Consider the following 14,986-nt stretch of genomic DNA (forward strand, 5'->3'; position numbering starts at 1 on the left):
CGCACTGGACCCCATGCTGAGCGTGGAGCCTGGTTAAGATTCTCAATCTCTCTCTCTCTCTCTCTCTCTCTCTCTCTCTCTCAAAATTAAAAAAAAAAATCCCAGGTAATATAACTCACCTATAATCATAATTTCAAAATTAATATAATGCTACAACTGTAATAGAAAAAGATATAAGAGGCATTTCTGATAAAACATTCATTTCATGTGTAATCTACGTGCAAAACTACACTCAAGAGGATCCTGGGGTCAACAGATGCCGTGCTTGCTCATGTGGAGACTCACCATGAATGGGGCAGCTGTAAACACAGACTGATGCAGGCATGTTGTGCTGGGACTCAACTTCCCCCCGGTAGTGTTGTGTCATCTGTGACATGGTTTTCTGAAATTATGAAGCCCTGAACAAAACAAAGTATAGCCTTCCTTTGAATTGTGTACATAGTTATGTTCCTGGAGAATTGAGAGTATATTAAAACCACACAAGAATTACTATGCTTGAATGTAAAATGGAATTAGGTTCTAGGCTTGGATGATTAAACACAGAAACACAGTTTCACTTACACAGAGGTCTGGCAGGATGCTAGGATGTCAGGCACATTGTAGGATATATGGTATCTCTAGCCACTGCTTACTGAAAATCAGTGATGCTCCCCAACCTTTGTGACCATTAGACGCCATTGATTTCCAGAAGGCTCCACTGGTCCAGGACCCCTTCCTAGAGGTAAGAGGGCTGGAGATGTGGCTTGGGGCAATGGGAAGCATCTTCTAGGACCAGTTCATATCTCAGCTGTAGCAGCTCCTTAAGTCCTGGAGAAATGGGACAGTAGATGCTAGTCTGCTTTTCTGGAGAGAAATGTATTTCTTTATTCTGACTCAAATTTCCCCTTGTTCCCTACAAAAATCTTTTGAAGAAGGAGACTCAAGGGGCGTGGTCCATGAAAGCAATCATCAGCCACGCATGATCCTTCCCTGAAGGACCCCATCTGCAGAGGGGAACAGCACTTCTGATCCCTGCTCCCAGCATATCATAAAAAGATTGCCTTTCTCCATTGCATAACAGATGAGACACCAAGTTTATGCCTCCATGTTTACAGTGAGCCTTTTTACTTTAAGACCCTTTCTGTGTTGTTGCGGAAAAGAACCGATCGTACTGAGAAGAGCCCATGACGTGACATTTCTGTGATTAAGGCAGCAAAATATGGGTACATTGGGTTTTTTCAAAAGCTGTGTTTGCAGGAAGATTGTACACAGAGGAGGTATTTGGTTACATATACCCAGAGGTGGTCAGGTTTAGTCTGGAGGTCACAAAAGGAGAAAGTGACTCATATGGCTATAGATGGCATCTCAAAAAATGGGGTGTCAGGAACCAGCCTTCATCTTCCATGTTCTTTTTCTTTTTTTAAATTTCTATTCGCTTTGGCGGGGAGGGGGGCATGGAAGAGGCAGAGAAATAGGGGGATAGAGGATCTGAAGTAGGCTCTGTGCTGACAGCAGAGAGCCTGATGAAGGGTTTGAACTCATGAGCCAGGAGATCACGACCTGAGCTGAAGTCGGATGCTCAACCAACCGAGCCACCCAGATGCTCCCATGTTTGTTTGTTTGTTTGTTTGTTTTCTTTTCTAGTCTAAGTTTAATAGAGATGTTTGTGAACTGGTTTAGAGGGGTACGGGGTCATGGCCAACACTGGCCTTGCCCAGAGCCTGAGTTCTCAGTATTGTTCTAATAATCCATACCATCTTTTCTGTTTTGGAATTAAGCCTGATCTGTAGCAATGTCATTCTTCTGAGAGTCTTCCTCCCAGAATTTCTCTGAGAACACCTGAGAGAGGTGGGGGAGCCTATACCCCTTCATTAAGAACTGCCCTTGAAAGAGTCCCTGCATAAAGAAAATAGAACCCATCCTAATTCCCGACAATAAGAGCATCTTGACAACCAAAAGGCCTACATGAGTAATACTTTACTTAGCAAATGCATATTGGGAAAACCATAGTATTTTCTATCTGAAAAGAAATATGATTAATTTTTAAACACCATCGGGAAAATTGACTTTTTCCCATCTGTATAAAGTTTGATGAATCTATACACAGGTATAGATTTGTGTAGCCATCACCATAATGGTGCCCCTGGCATCCCTTCTCCATCCAGATAGGTGGTATTTTCAAGAAGAGCATGTAAATGTGATCTCGCTGTTAGTGAGTTCGAGCCCGGTGTCAGTGTCAGTGTGCACTCGCACTGTCAGTGAGGAGCCTGCTTAGGATTCTCTCTCTCTCTCTCTCTCTCTCTCTCTCTCTCTCTCTCCCTCTCCCCCCCCCCACTCTTCCCTTGCTCTCTCTCTCTCAAAATAAATAAACTTTAAGAAAAATGTATCATTTTTTAAAAAGAAGAGAATGTAAATAACATTAGTATGTCATATGGTAGGTATCCTTTTAAAACTAATTTATTTTCACTTAGCATAATGCCTCTGAGATTCCCCCAATTTCTTGTAAATGTCAACACTTGGTTCTTTTTCATTGGTAAGTAGTATTGCATTGTACAGATGCACCACCATTTATCCATTTACTGATTGAAGAACATTTGGGTTGCTTCCAATTTTCGCAGTTATGAATAGAGATGTTATAAACATTTGTTTTTATGTGAACATAATGTTCATTTCTCCAGGGTGGATACTCGGAAATAGGATTGCTGCCATATATAGTAAACGTATGTTTAACTTTATAAGTAACTGTCAAACTATTTTCCAAAGTGCCTGTACCGTTTTGTATTTCCATCAGCAATGTGTAAGAGTTCCTTCCAGTCACTCTGCGTCTTTGTCAGCACTTGGTATTGTCAGTAATTTTAATTTTAGGTATTCTAATGGGTTTATAGTTGTATCTCATCCTGGTTTTAATTTGCATTTTGCTAACAGTTAATGATATTGAACATCCTTTCAAATGCTTTTTGACATCCTGTATCCTCTTTAAGGAAATGCTTCTCTTTGCATATTTTGCCCACTTTTCAGTTGGTTTGCTTTTTTCTTATTGTTGAGTTTTGAGAGTGCTTTATTATGCATACAAGTCAGCTATGAGGTTGGCAAATATTATTTCCTAGTTTGCACCTTGTCTTTTTATTCTCTAAATAGTGTCTTTTATAGTGGACTTCATTTTGATGAAGTCCAGATTATTGGTTTTTTCCAAAGGAGTTTTTTGTTGTTGTTATTGTTGTTGTTCCACATCTTGGAACCCCTCACCCAACCTAAGGTCACGTGTTTCTTCTAAAAGTTTTATAGTCTTGGGGCGCCTGGGTGGCTCAGTCGGTTGAGCGTCCGACTTCGGCTCAGGTCACGATCTCGTGGTCTGTGAGTTCGAGCCCCGCGTCGGGCTCTGGGCTGATGGCTCAGAGCCTGGAGCCTGCTTCTGATTCTGTGGCTCCCTCTCTCTCTGACCCTCCCCCGTTCATGCTCTGTCTCTCTCTGTCTCAAAAATAAATAAACTTAAAAAAAAAATTTTTAAGTTTTATAGTCTTATATTCTACATTTAGATCTATGATCCATTTTGGGTTGGCTTTTGTGTAAGATATGACACTTAGGTTAAAGTTTAGTTTTTTGCCTATGGATTTCTAATTGTTCCAACACTGTTGGAAACACTATTCTTTCTCCATTGAATTCCTTTTGCACCTTTGTCAAAACTCAATTGGCCATATTTATGTGTGCCTATTTTTAGATTCCCTATTCTGTTCCACTGATCTATGTGCTTATCCCTTAGCTAATACCACCCAGCTTTGATTACTATAACTTTATAGTAAGTTTCAAATTTGGGTAGTTTAAGTCCTCCAATTTTATCAGAATTGCTTTAGCTCTTCTAGTCTCTTTGCTTTTCCATATAAATTTTAGAATCGGCTTGTCTATATGTACAAGAAATCTTGCTGAGATTTTAATTGGTATTGTGTGGAATCTGTAGATCAACTTGGGGGTAATTAACATTTTTACTATGTTTAATCTTCCAATCCATGAACATAGTATATCTCTCCAATTATTTAGATCTTTGATTTCTTTCGTCAGAGTTTTATAGATTTTATATACAGATCCTATATGTGTTTTGTTAGATTTATACCTAAGCATTTTATTTTTTGGAAACTTTTGTAATGTTACAGATATTTAAATTTCTTTTTTTAGTCAGACATTGCTAGTCATGTTAGTTTCCTGTGGCTGCTGTAACAAAACTTGATGGCTTAAAACAGCAAACTTGATGGCTTAAAACAGCAAATTTATTCTTTCACAGTTCTGGAGGCCAGAAGTCTATAATCAGTTTTGAGCTGAAATCAAGGTGTGGCAGGGCTGTGTTCTCTCCAGAGGCTGTAGGAGAATCTGTTCTTTGTCTTTTCCAACTTCTGGTGGCTGCCAGTATTCCCTTCTTGCAACCACATTACTCCAGTCTCTAACTCCATTTTAACATTGCCTATTCTCTGTGTTGAATCTCCCTTTGCCTCTCTTATACACTTCGGATGGCCTTAGGGCATTCCTAGATTATCCAGGACAGTCTTCTCAAGATTCTTAACTTAATCATATCTGCAAAAACTTTACCATATCGGGTAACAGTCACAGGTTTTTAGGGATTAGTACTTAATATCTTTGAGGACATTTTTCAGGCTACTACATTATTGTTTAGAAATGCAGGGCACCTTGGTGGCTCAGTCAGTTAAGCTTCCGACTTCGGCTCAGGTCATGATCTCGCAGTTGTGAGTTTGAGCCCCACGTCAGGCTCTGTACTGACAGCATAGAGCCTGGAGCCTGCTTCGGATTCTGGGTCTCCCTCCCTCTCTGCCTCTCCCCTGCTCATGCTCTCTCTCTCTCTCTCTCTCTCTCTCTCAAGCAATAAAATAAACATTAAAAAACATATAGAAATCAAGATTTTGTGTGTGTGTGTGTGTGTGTGTGTGTGTGTTAACCTTGTGTCCTGCAACTTTGTGCTAAACTCACTTATGAATTTTAGGAGCTTTCGGTAGAGTCTCTGGGATTTTCTACATAGATAATCATGTCATCTTCAAATAGTGATGCTTTTACTTCTTTCTTTCCAATCTGTTTGACTTCTGTTTCTTTTTCTTACCTTATTACATTGACTAGGACTGCCAATACAATGTTGTATAGGAGTAGTGAAAGTAGATATTCTTGCTTTGTTCCTAATATTAGGAGGAAAGCGTTCATTTGGTCATTCCTCATTAAGTATGATGTTAGCTTCTATTTCTTCTTTGCTGAATTTTTTTTGATCATGAGTGGATGTAGAATTTTGTCATATGATTTTTCTTCATCAACTGATATAATTATATATTTTTTCCTTCTTTAGATTATTAATAGGTTGAATTACATTCATTGATTTCTAAATATTGAAACAGCCTTGCATTACTGGGACTAACCCCACTTCATTGTGATGTATTATTATTTTTATACATTGCTGGTTTTGATTTGGACTATTGTGTTGAGGTTTTTTTATGTGTATATTCATTAGAGATATTGGTCTGTAGTTGTTTTTTCTTATGCTGTCTTTTTTCTGGCCTTGGTATGTGGGTAGTTCTAGCCTCAAAATAAATTGGGAAGTATTCCTTCTTCTTTTTAATGGAAGATATTGTGGAACTTTGGTGCTATTTCTTCTTTATATGTTTCATAGAATTTGCCAGTGAAAACTTCCGGGCCTGATGATATTCGTTTCCAGAAGATCTATAACTAATTTAATTTATTCTATAGTTATATGACTTTTTTAGGTTACCTATGCCATATTGGGTGAATTTTGGTAGTTTGTAGTTTTTGAGAAATTAGTCCATTTCATCCAAGTTGTCAAATATATATGCATAATATTGCTCATTGTATTCTGTTATTTTTATAATATTTGTAGTATCCATAGTTGAATCCTCTTTTTATTTTCTGACAAGTTGTGCCTTCTCTCTCTTTTCCTTTGCTAGTGATTTATCAATTTTATGGATCTTTTCAAAGAACCAGCTTTTGGTTTACTGCTTTTTCTCTATTGTTTTTTCTGTTTTCGGTTTCATTGATTTCTTTATTATTTCCTCCCTTTTGCTTGCTTTGGGCTTATTTTGCACTTCTTTTTTCTAATTTCTTAAGGTGGAAGCTCAAATTATTTGAGACTTGTCTTCTTATTAATATAAACATTTAATGCTATAAATTTCCTTATAAGCACTATTTAGCTACCTTTGACAAATTTTGATATGCTGTAGTTTCATTTTAATAAAAATGTTTTCTAATATCCATTGTGACTTACTCTTTGATCCATTGTCAAGTGTGTGTTGTTTAATTTCCAACTGGTTTGAGATTTTCCTATTTTTTGTATTGATTTCTAGATTAATACCATTATAATCTGAAGTATACTTTGCATAATTTCAATTCTTTAAGTTTGTTGAGATTGTGTGACCCATGATATGTTCTACCTTGGTGAATGTTTGGTTTTTGAAATTTGCATTTTCTTTCTGAGTTTGGGATTTGGGTTTTCTTAATCACTCAAGCCTCTTTCTGGAAGGTTGTCACTCACATCCCATTCCTTTCTTTCTCTAGGACACCCACGATGTGCGGAGTGATGATGAGGATGGGTATGAAGAGGACGAGGAAGAGGAGGAGGAGGAGGAGGAAGAAGCCACCAAAGGCAAAGAGAGAGACTGTTTGAAGAATGGCCTCGGGGCCAACAGGCATCTCATTCTCAATGGTCAACATGGCCGTTAGGTTGAAGTCCATGCAGCTACCGGGTCACAGTGTCCTCTAAGGGCTGCTGGAAGCCAGAGTTGCTTCCCCCTCCACAGCTGTGGCCTACAGAAGCCACAGGGACCCCAGATTCTGCCCTTTCCTCTTTTCAACCACTACCTTCCTCTCCCCCTGAGATGTATTTAACAAAATGTTGTTAATTTGTGTTAAAATGTTAAATATAGCATCCCTATGGATTTTACTGCAGTTAGGACTCAGACTGGTCAAAGATTTCAAGGATTTCTCCAGAGGCCCATTTCAGTTTTGTGTTCATTCATATATGTGAGACTGGTGGTTTTCCATGCGCTCATGTCATGCCAGTAGGACTTTGCACCTTGCCACCTTGCTCACTCTCAGGATTACTTGAGAGGTTCTAGGGGAACCCACTTTTTCAGGTGTGTTCAGCCACAGAGAACAGCTCATTGCCTCCCAAAGTGATGTAGAGGATGCAATGCAACAGTGGCAGAAGGACCAAAGAAGGTGACCAGGCTTCCAGGGCTCACTGGCCACTTTCTGATGTGTGTGGTTTTTTTTAAACCTTCCAAGCCTTGGTGTCCAGTGGGAATAGTAATATTTGCCTGGCCTACCTCATGGAGTTGGAGTAAGGATCAAATGAGATAACAACAGAAGGAAAGCGTATAACTGCCAACTGCAATGTGACTGTTACCTGACCCTGTTTTCACTATGATGCCAACTCTGGGAGACAGAAACCTGGCTACACTTGGCACTGAATGGGCCTGAACAAAAGGCACAATCTTAAAAAATTTATTTTAAATGTGTCTGGAGATACCCAGAAGTTCAAATATCCAGAAGGTTGTTTCCATTATATTTGGTAACAGCTACCCAGGGATGATTCTCAAATTCCCCCAAATTCTCTACCCCCAGGTCCCCTGGCCAGTGGAAGCAGCCTGGGCCCCAATTCCTTATTGTCTTTTGCTGGCCTCTCACTCGCTTCCTGAGAAGGAAGCTTTCCTGCCCCTGCCCCTGCCCCTGCCCTGAGCCCCTCCTTCAGGCTGGCAGAGCTGCCCAGACAGCAGTAGGATCCCTCTGGGGGCCTGTCCCGGAGAGTCAGACCCAGGGCAGGCTGCTCACCTAGCCATTATTTCCCGGAAAACCTGAGCCTTTGGGGCATGACATGTGTGCGAGCTGTTGACCCAAGTGAAATCTTAGAAACAGAAAGAGAATGCCACACTCTTTCATCTCCTGCTATGCAACCCAATCAGACTGCTCAACAGTAAGACAGAACAAAACAAAAGGCTGCAAAATACCCCCTGAGAAATGTCCAAGGACAAGTGTTAGAGTCAATGGCAGCTCTTGGGGCTGCAGACCACTCAGGGAATACAGATACAGATACCAATACAGATACAGATACCAATACAGGCTGGTGGGTCAGTAGCCTGCTGGTGGCCCCCTCAGGGGGCACATCTGAGCCCAGAGTGCAGGGCAGACCTGAGACTTAGGGTTCAGCTGGCTGAGGAGAGGCTGAGCCTTGCAGAGGAAGAGCTTGAACGGAACACACAGATACCCCTCCACACACACACACACCAATCTCTCATATTTTGGGGGCAACATTTTGCACTTTTGTCCCATTTGCTTGGGGCCCCTATTATAAAACCAAGCGGGAGTTAGGGCTGTGAGGGCTGGCAAGACATCCACACAGGCCCCCCTGATGCAGGCTGCTGCTGCTGAGTGGAAAGGCACAGCCCAGCAAGGGTTCCCCGGTTTTTATTCTTTAATAAAAAGATGTTTTTAAAATCTTCAGGATAAACAAAGACAAAACTCAAAACCCTTGCTAATTCTTTCCCCATCAAGATCTCTTCCTGAGGAGTCATTAGAACAACAGGAAAACCTATGTCAAGTTTTCTCTGCCTGTTATTTGCTTTTATGAGTACAATGACATAGGCATCATATGTACAATGTTATATTATAAATCTAGAATGCCTCCACTCCCTTTAGGACATAGCTGTTAAATTATTATTAATATTATATTATATTATTATTATTGGTGGAAGAAAAATCCCATTGAGACACTATGTTTTATGTTTCCAGTTAACATACTGTTTTTTTCCTTGATTTATTTTGGTCTTGTCTCTGTACCAAATTATCTTCTCACTTAAGGTAAAAACATGTTTATTGGCTGCTCTAGCCTCCAGTTCTTTTTTTTTTTTTCTTATTTAAATGTGAAAGGTAAACTTGATAGGCCAACTTCAGCTCTCTCTGATACAACCGGAAGCACTGAACTACCTCTGGAAAGGTAGATATGCATTTTTGTAACATCCTCTATGGCTTTTGTGGTCATTTTAAAGGTCACCTCTCTTCGTACCAGAACCAAGGGCTCACACTATGCCAGATGACTTTATAAAAACACAGTCCACTGTGCCACCAATGTTATAATGGTGAAGACTTACAATAAAGCAAAGGCAGAATCCGGAGGAGTAGATTCAGCACACACATTGCTTGGCTTCTGAGAGATCATTATCGCTCTCACTGACAAGTGGAAAAAAAAAGATTTGCCTCTAGAAATGCCCTGCCGGAAATCAGAGGGAACAGGGAGAAGGGTAGAACCAAGTTAGGACATTAAGGCTGCTGCCTTTGGCGTATCAGACTCCAGACAAGAGGAAATAGGCCTGACGGGGGTGACCTTCTTGGCTGTACACAGTGCGGACAGACCAGTGTGGGCTGGGGTCTAACCTGGGTCATGGCATCTGGGGCCTGTGGTGCAAGGCAATGTTGAAGTGCTAAGAAAGGGGACTGATCCGAAAGGAACTTTCTTGACTACATTTTCACTGTGACTGTAGAGCAAGGAGACATTCAACAGATAAGAGAATGTTATGAGCAACTTTATGTCACTAAATTTGAAGGTGTGAACAAAATGTGTAAGTTCCTAGAAAAATGCAACTTGTTAACATGGGCACAAAAAGAAGTAGATATTTAAATAGCCATCTAAATGAAACAAAATTCAATCCAAAATTTTGAAATCCACTCCTCTACCCCCTACACACACAAAATCTTTAGGCCCAGATGGTTCATCCAGTGGATTCTTCCAATATTTAAGGAGTAATTAACACAGGTATTATACAAACTTCTGTAGAGACCAAAGGAACACATCCATACCTGTCTCATAAGGCCTGCATAGTCTCAATACTAAAATCTGAAAAGAATATTAGGAGGCAAAAACCCAACAACTATTAGCTAAATCATTTGTGAACCTAAGTACAAAATTCCTCAACACAAAGCAAACTGAATTCAACAATATGTAAAGAAGAGAATGCATGACAGACAAGTTGGGTTTATTTCAGGAAGTTGTGGTTGATTTATTATTTGAAAATCAATGTTACCATTTTAAAAGAGTAAAGGAAAAAGCCATATCTTCAAAAGCTTTAGATAAAATTCAACAACTATTTATTTGAAAAAAAAAAAACTTCACAGAAAAGAAGGAACTTCCTTAATCTGATTTAATAGCACCTTCAAAAAGCATCAAGCCAGCATCATATGATGCTATAATGGCCAAATACTGAAAGCTTTCCCCAAAGGGATGATCACTGAGGGATGTCCATTAATGATGCCCATCATCCTGAATATATTCAACATTGTATTTTTCATCCTGCCTAATGTAATATTTCAAGAAATAAAAATTATGAGGCTTGAAAAAAGTAAATAAAAACTCATATTACAAATGAAATGCAAAACATCCCACACATAGTGTGTGTGTGTGTGTGTGTGTGTGTGTTTAAATTTATACAGAAATATCAAGAAACAAGACTGGCTAAGACAATCTTTAAAATAACAAAGCAAGAGAACTCATTTTACTAAGTACCAGGACATACTACCAAAAAGGATAGTAAAGCAGTGTGAGATTGGTATGAGGATAGACAAATAGAACAATAAAATTGTATAAAGACCAGGAACAAACTCATGCATATATGCACAGTTGGCTATCTTAAGGATAAAAATTAAACTTGATCCTTACCTAATACCATATACAAAATAAATTCCAGGTGTTTTTGTAGATCTAAATGTGAAAAAGCTTCCAGAGGGAAACATAAGAGGACATTCATCTTCATGACCTTAAGATAAGCAAAGGATTCTTTTTTTTTCAATATATGAAATTTATTGTCAAATTGGTTTCCATACAACACCCAGTGCTCATCCCAAAAGGTGCCCTCCTCAATACCCATCACCCACCTTCCCCTCCCTCCCACCCCCCATCAACCCTCAGTTTGTTCTCAGTTTGTAAGAGTCTCTTATGCTTTGGCTCTCTCCCACTCTAACCTCTTTCTTATTTTTTTCCTTCCCCTCCTCCATGGGTTTCTGTTAAGTTTCTCAGGATCCACATAAGAGTGAAAACATATGGTATCTTTCTCTGTATGGCTTATTTCACTTAGCATCACACTCTCCAGTTCCATCCACGTTGCTACAGAGGGCCATATTTCGTTCTTTCTCATTGCCATGTAGTACTCCATTGTGTATATAAACCACAATTTCTTTATCCATTCATCAGTTGATGGACATTTAGGCTCTTTCCATAATTTGGCTATTGTTGAGAGTGCTGCTATAAACATTGGGGTACAAGTGCCCCTATGCATCAGTCCTCCTGTATCCCTTGGGTAAATTCCTAGCAGTGCTATTGCTGGGTCATAGGGTAGGTCTATTTTTAATTTTCTGAGGAACCTCCACACTGTTTTCCAGAGTGGCTGCACCAATTTGCATTCCCACCAACAGTGCAAAAGGGTTCCCGTTTCTCCACATCCTCTCCAGCATCTATAGTCTCCTGATATGTTCATTTTGGCCACTCTGACTGGCATGAGGTGATATCTGAGTGTGGTTTTGATTTGTATTTCCCTGATGAGGATCGATGTTGAGCATCTTTTCATGTGCCTGTTGGCCATCCGGATGTTTTCTTTAGAGAAGTGTCTATTCATGTTTTCTGCCCATTTCTTCACTGGGTTGTTTTTCGGGTGTGGAGTTTGGTGAGCTCTTTATAGATTTTGGATACTAGCCCTTAAGCAAAGGATTCTTAAAACAAAAAGCAATATGGGGCGCACCTGGGTGGCTCAGTTAAGCATCTGACTTTGGCTCAGGTCATGATCTCACGGTTCATGAGTTCAAGCCCCTAGTCGGCCTCTCTTGCTGACACTGTGGAGCCTGCTTGGGATCTGTCTTTCTCCCTCTCTCCACACATCCCCTGCTTGCACGCTCTCTTTCTCTCTTTCTATCTGTCTCAATAGAAATAAAACTTTAAAAAATAAAGCATTACACATAGAGGAAAACATTAACAAATCAGAGTAAATAATAATAAAGAAATTCTATTTCTCAATAGACACCATGAAGAGAGTGAAAGGGAAAGCCATAGAGCAGGAGAAAATATCTGCAATACTTAAAACTGACAAGACTCATATCCAACACATATAAAGAACTCCTACAAATAAAATCTGACAACCCAATTAAAAAAAATCAACAAGGCACTTAACCAGATGCTTTACAGAATACCATAACAGTTAAGTAAATATATGAAAAGGCGCTCAATTTCATTAATCATTAGGAAGGCTGCTAGTACCAAGCAGCGATCACGTGGAACAATAAGAACTTACATACTGCTGCAGGAGTATCATTACAGCCACTTTGAAAATGTTTGTCATTTCCTAAAATTGGATGTATGTGCATATTACAATCCAGCAGCTTTACTATTAAGTGCGTATCTAAAAAGCACATACATGAACCTCAAAAGAATGCATATGCATGTTCTTACCAGCAATGTTCATGATAGCCTAAACAAGTCATTTCCAAATACCCATTAAGAGTAGAATGGGTAAGTAAATTGTGGTAGACAGTAAAACCTTGGTTTACGAGCATAATTTGTTCTGTAAACATGCTTGTAATCCAAAGCACTTGTATATCAAAGCAAATTTCCTCATAAAAAATAATGGAAACTCAGATGTTTCATTCTACAACCCAAAAATATTCATATACAAATTATTACAATACAGTAATATAATACAAAATATTTTAAAAAATAGAAAATATAAAGAAAAATAAATTAACCTGCACTTACTTTTGAAGACCTTCACAGCTGGTGTGAGGGAGACAAGAGAGAGGAGGGTTATTATGACTTTCACTGTCACTAATGGAATCACTGCTATTGGCTCAGTGGAATCTTTTCTTTACGTGCAACTTTAATAAGGAATCTATCCAATGACACTTCCTTTTGCAGCCTTTTGAGGATTTCGCAGAAATGTGACTTTGCGTTGTCGCTAGATTCATCCCTCGCAATGCTACAGCCTTATTCGGTGGTGCTTTTCTACAAAACTTTGCACTGTCTCCCACATTTTACACATCTCCCTAATCTCATTTGAAGTGAGGGATTCCTCCCCCTTTTCCTCCTCCTCCTCTGCAGACAAGATGCAGATGAAGACTTCTTACAAAATCTTGCAATTTTGGCCAGTCGCATACCTCATTTGTACTTCTTGATGACTTCTTAACTTCCACTGTAATCATCTCCTTCTTCTCACTGCTTTTCTTTTCAACCTTTTTCTTTTTAAAAAAAATTTTTCAGTGTTTATTTATTTTTGAGAGAGAGACAGAGTGTGAGCAAGGGAAGGTTGGAGAGAGAGGGAAACACAGAATCAGAGGCAGGCTCCAGGCTCTGAGCTGTCAGCACAGAGCCCAACGCAGGGCTCAAACCCACGAACCATGAGACCATGACCCAAGCCAAAGTCGGATGCTTAACTGACTGAGCCACCCAGATGCCCCTCAACCTTGTTCTGCCTGGGGGCCATTGTATACGCTTGCATGGATGTTGACTACAGTACAGTATCAATAAACTCTTGTCATATACTGTATTTAACATAACTGGTAATAAGGTGGTAGAGGAAAGGGTCTATATCTGCAGGCAGCCTGACCTAGAACGAAGCAAAGCATTCTTAAGCTCACTCTTGGATGGAAAAGCAAAGGACTGTCTATAGGTGCTTCACAGTGACAAAAAATACACTAGTATTAGTTGTGGGTACCTTCCAATGTTCTGAAAAAAATCACTGATTTCTGCCAAACACCTTGGCCTGAGACCAAGCATCTGAGCATAGGAGACCATCACCCACATTCTCGCAGAGAGAGACCAAGAGAAAGAGAGAGAAGAATCATTGGCACAACCGTGATCAAGTGATATTCAGCATCCATACTATTCATATTGCAAGACATTGGTCATTTTATCAAGTTAAAATTTATTAAATGTGTTTGGTAGTCTTGTGGAACACTTGCAGAACAAGTTACTGGCAATCCAAGGTTTTATTGTATTTATATTATGGGATACAATATAGCAATGGAAGTGAACTGGTATTTACAACAATGTAGCTTCATCTTCCTATCTGTTTTTCAAAAGAAGCTAATGGAAAATGAATATATAATTTACATTTCCATCTTTTCATAAAGTTCAAAAACAGACAAAACCAATCTATGATGGAAAAAGTCAGAGGGTGCCTGGGTGGCTCTGTTGGTTAAGCATCCAACTCTTTGTTTCAGCTCAGATCATGATATTGCGGTTTTGTGAGTTCAAGCCCTGCATTGGGTTCTGTGCTGGCAACGCAGATCCTGCTTGGGATTCTCTCTTTCCCTCTCTCTCTGCCCCTCCCTCATTCATGCTCTCTCTGTCTCTCTCAAAATAAATAAACTTAAAAAAGGAAAAAGTCAGGATGCTCGTTACCTTTGGGGAGAAGAGAGATCCTGCGCCCGGATTGGGTCAGAGTGGGTTTTAAGGTACCAGTGACTTTCTGCATCTTGACCTGGATAGGGCTTACATGAGTGTGTTGAGTTTGTGATAGATCATCAAACTGTACACTTATGGTTTGTATGCTTTTATGTAGGTATAAGTTTCTTAAAAAGTTGCGAAAATGAGGGGCTCGGGTGGCTCAGTCGATTAAGCATCTGACTCTTGGTTTTGGTTTAGGTCATGATCATCTCACGGTTTGGTTCATGAGATCAAGCCCTGCGTTGGGCTCTGCACTGGCAGTTTGGGATAATAATAACGTGATATAGGTGTGCCTGGGTGGCTCAGTCAATTAAGCATCTAACTCTTGGTTTCAGCTCAGGTCATGATCTCACAGTTTCCTGACTTCCAACCCTGCATAGGGCTCTGGGCTGGCAGTGCAGAACCTGCTTGGGATTCTCTCTCCCTCTCTCTCTTCCCCTTCTCCGCTCATGCTGTCTCTGTCTCTATCAAACAAATAAAATAAATAATAAGGTAAAATAATAAATGCACATGATGCGCATAATG

The 14,986-nt window shown here is 39.7% G+C and overlaps 1 protein-coding gene across 4 annotated transcripts in view; it reads left to right on the forward strand.

Moving 5' to 3' along the window:
• Positions 1-8,858, forward strand: part of CERS3 (ceramide synthase 3) — a 119,673-nt gene extending 110,815 nt beyond the window's left edge. For all 4 annotated transcript variants that reach the window (XM_049614004.1, XM_049614005.1, XM_049614006.1 and 1 more), the window contains one exon: positions 6,538-8,858. In XM_049614004.1, coding sequence (XP_049469961.1) covers positions 6,538-6,702 — 165 coding nt within the window. In that variant the 3' untranslated portion in view covers positions 6,703-8,858. The remainder of the gene's footprint in view (positions 1-6,537) is intronic.
• Positions 8,859-14,986: the final 6,128 nt, after the last annotated feature.

Source organism: Panthera uncia (assembly GCF_023721935.1).
Source record: "Panthera uncia isolate 11264 chromosome B3 unlocalized genomic scaffold, Puncia_PCG_1.0 HiC_scaffold_1, whole genome shotgun sequence".
Lineage (NCBI taxonomy): Eukaryota > Metazoa > Chordata > Mammalia > Carnivora > Felidae > Panthera > Panthera uncia.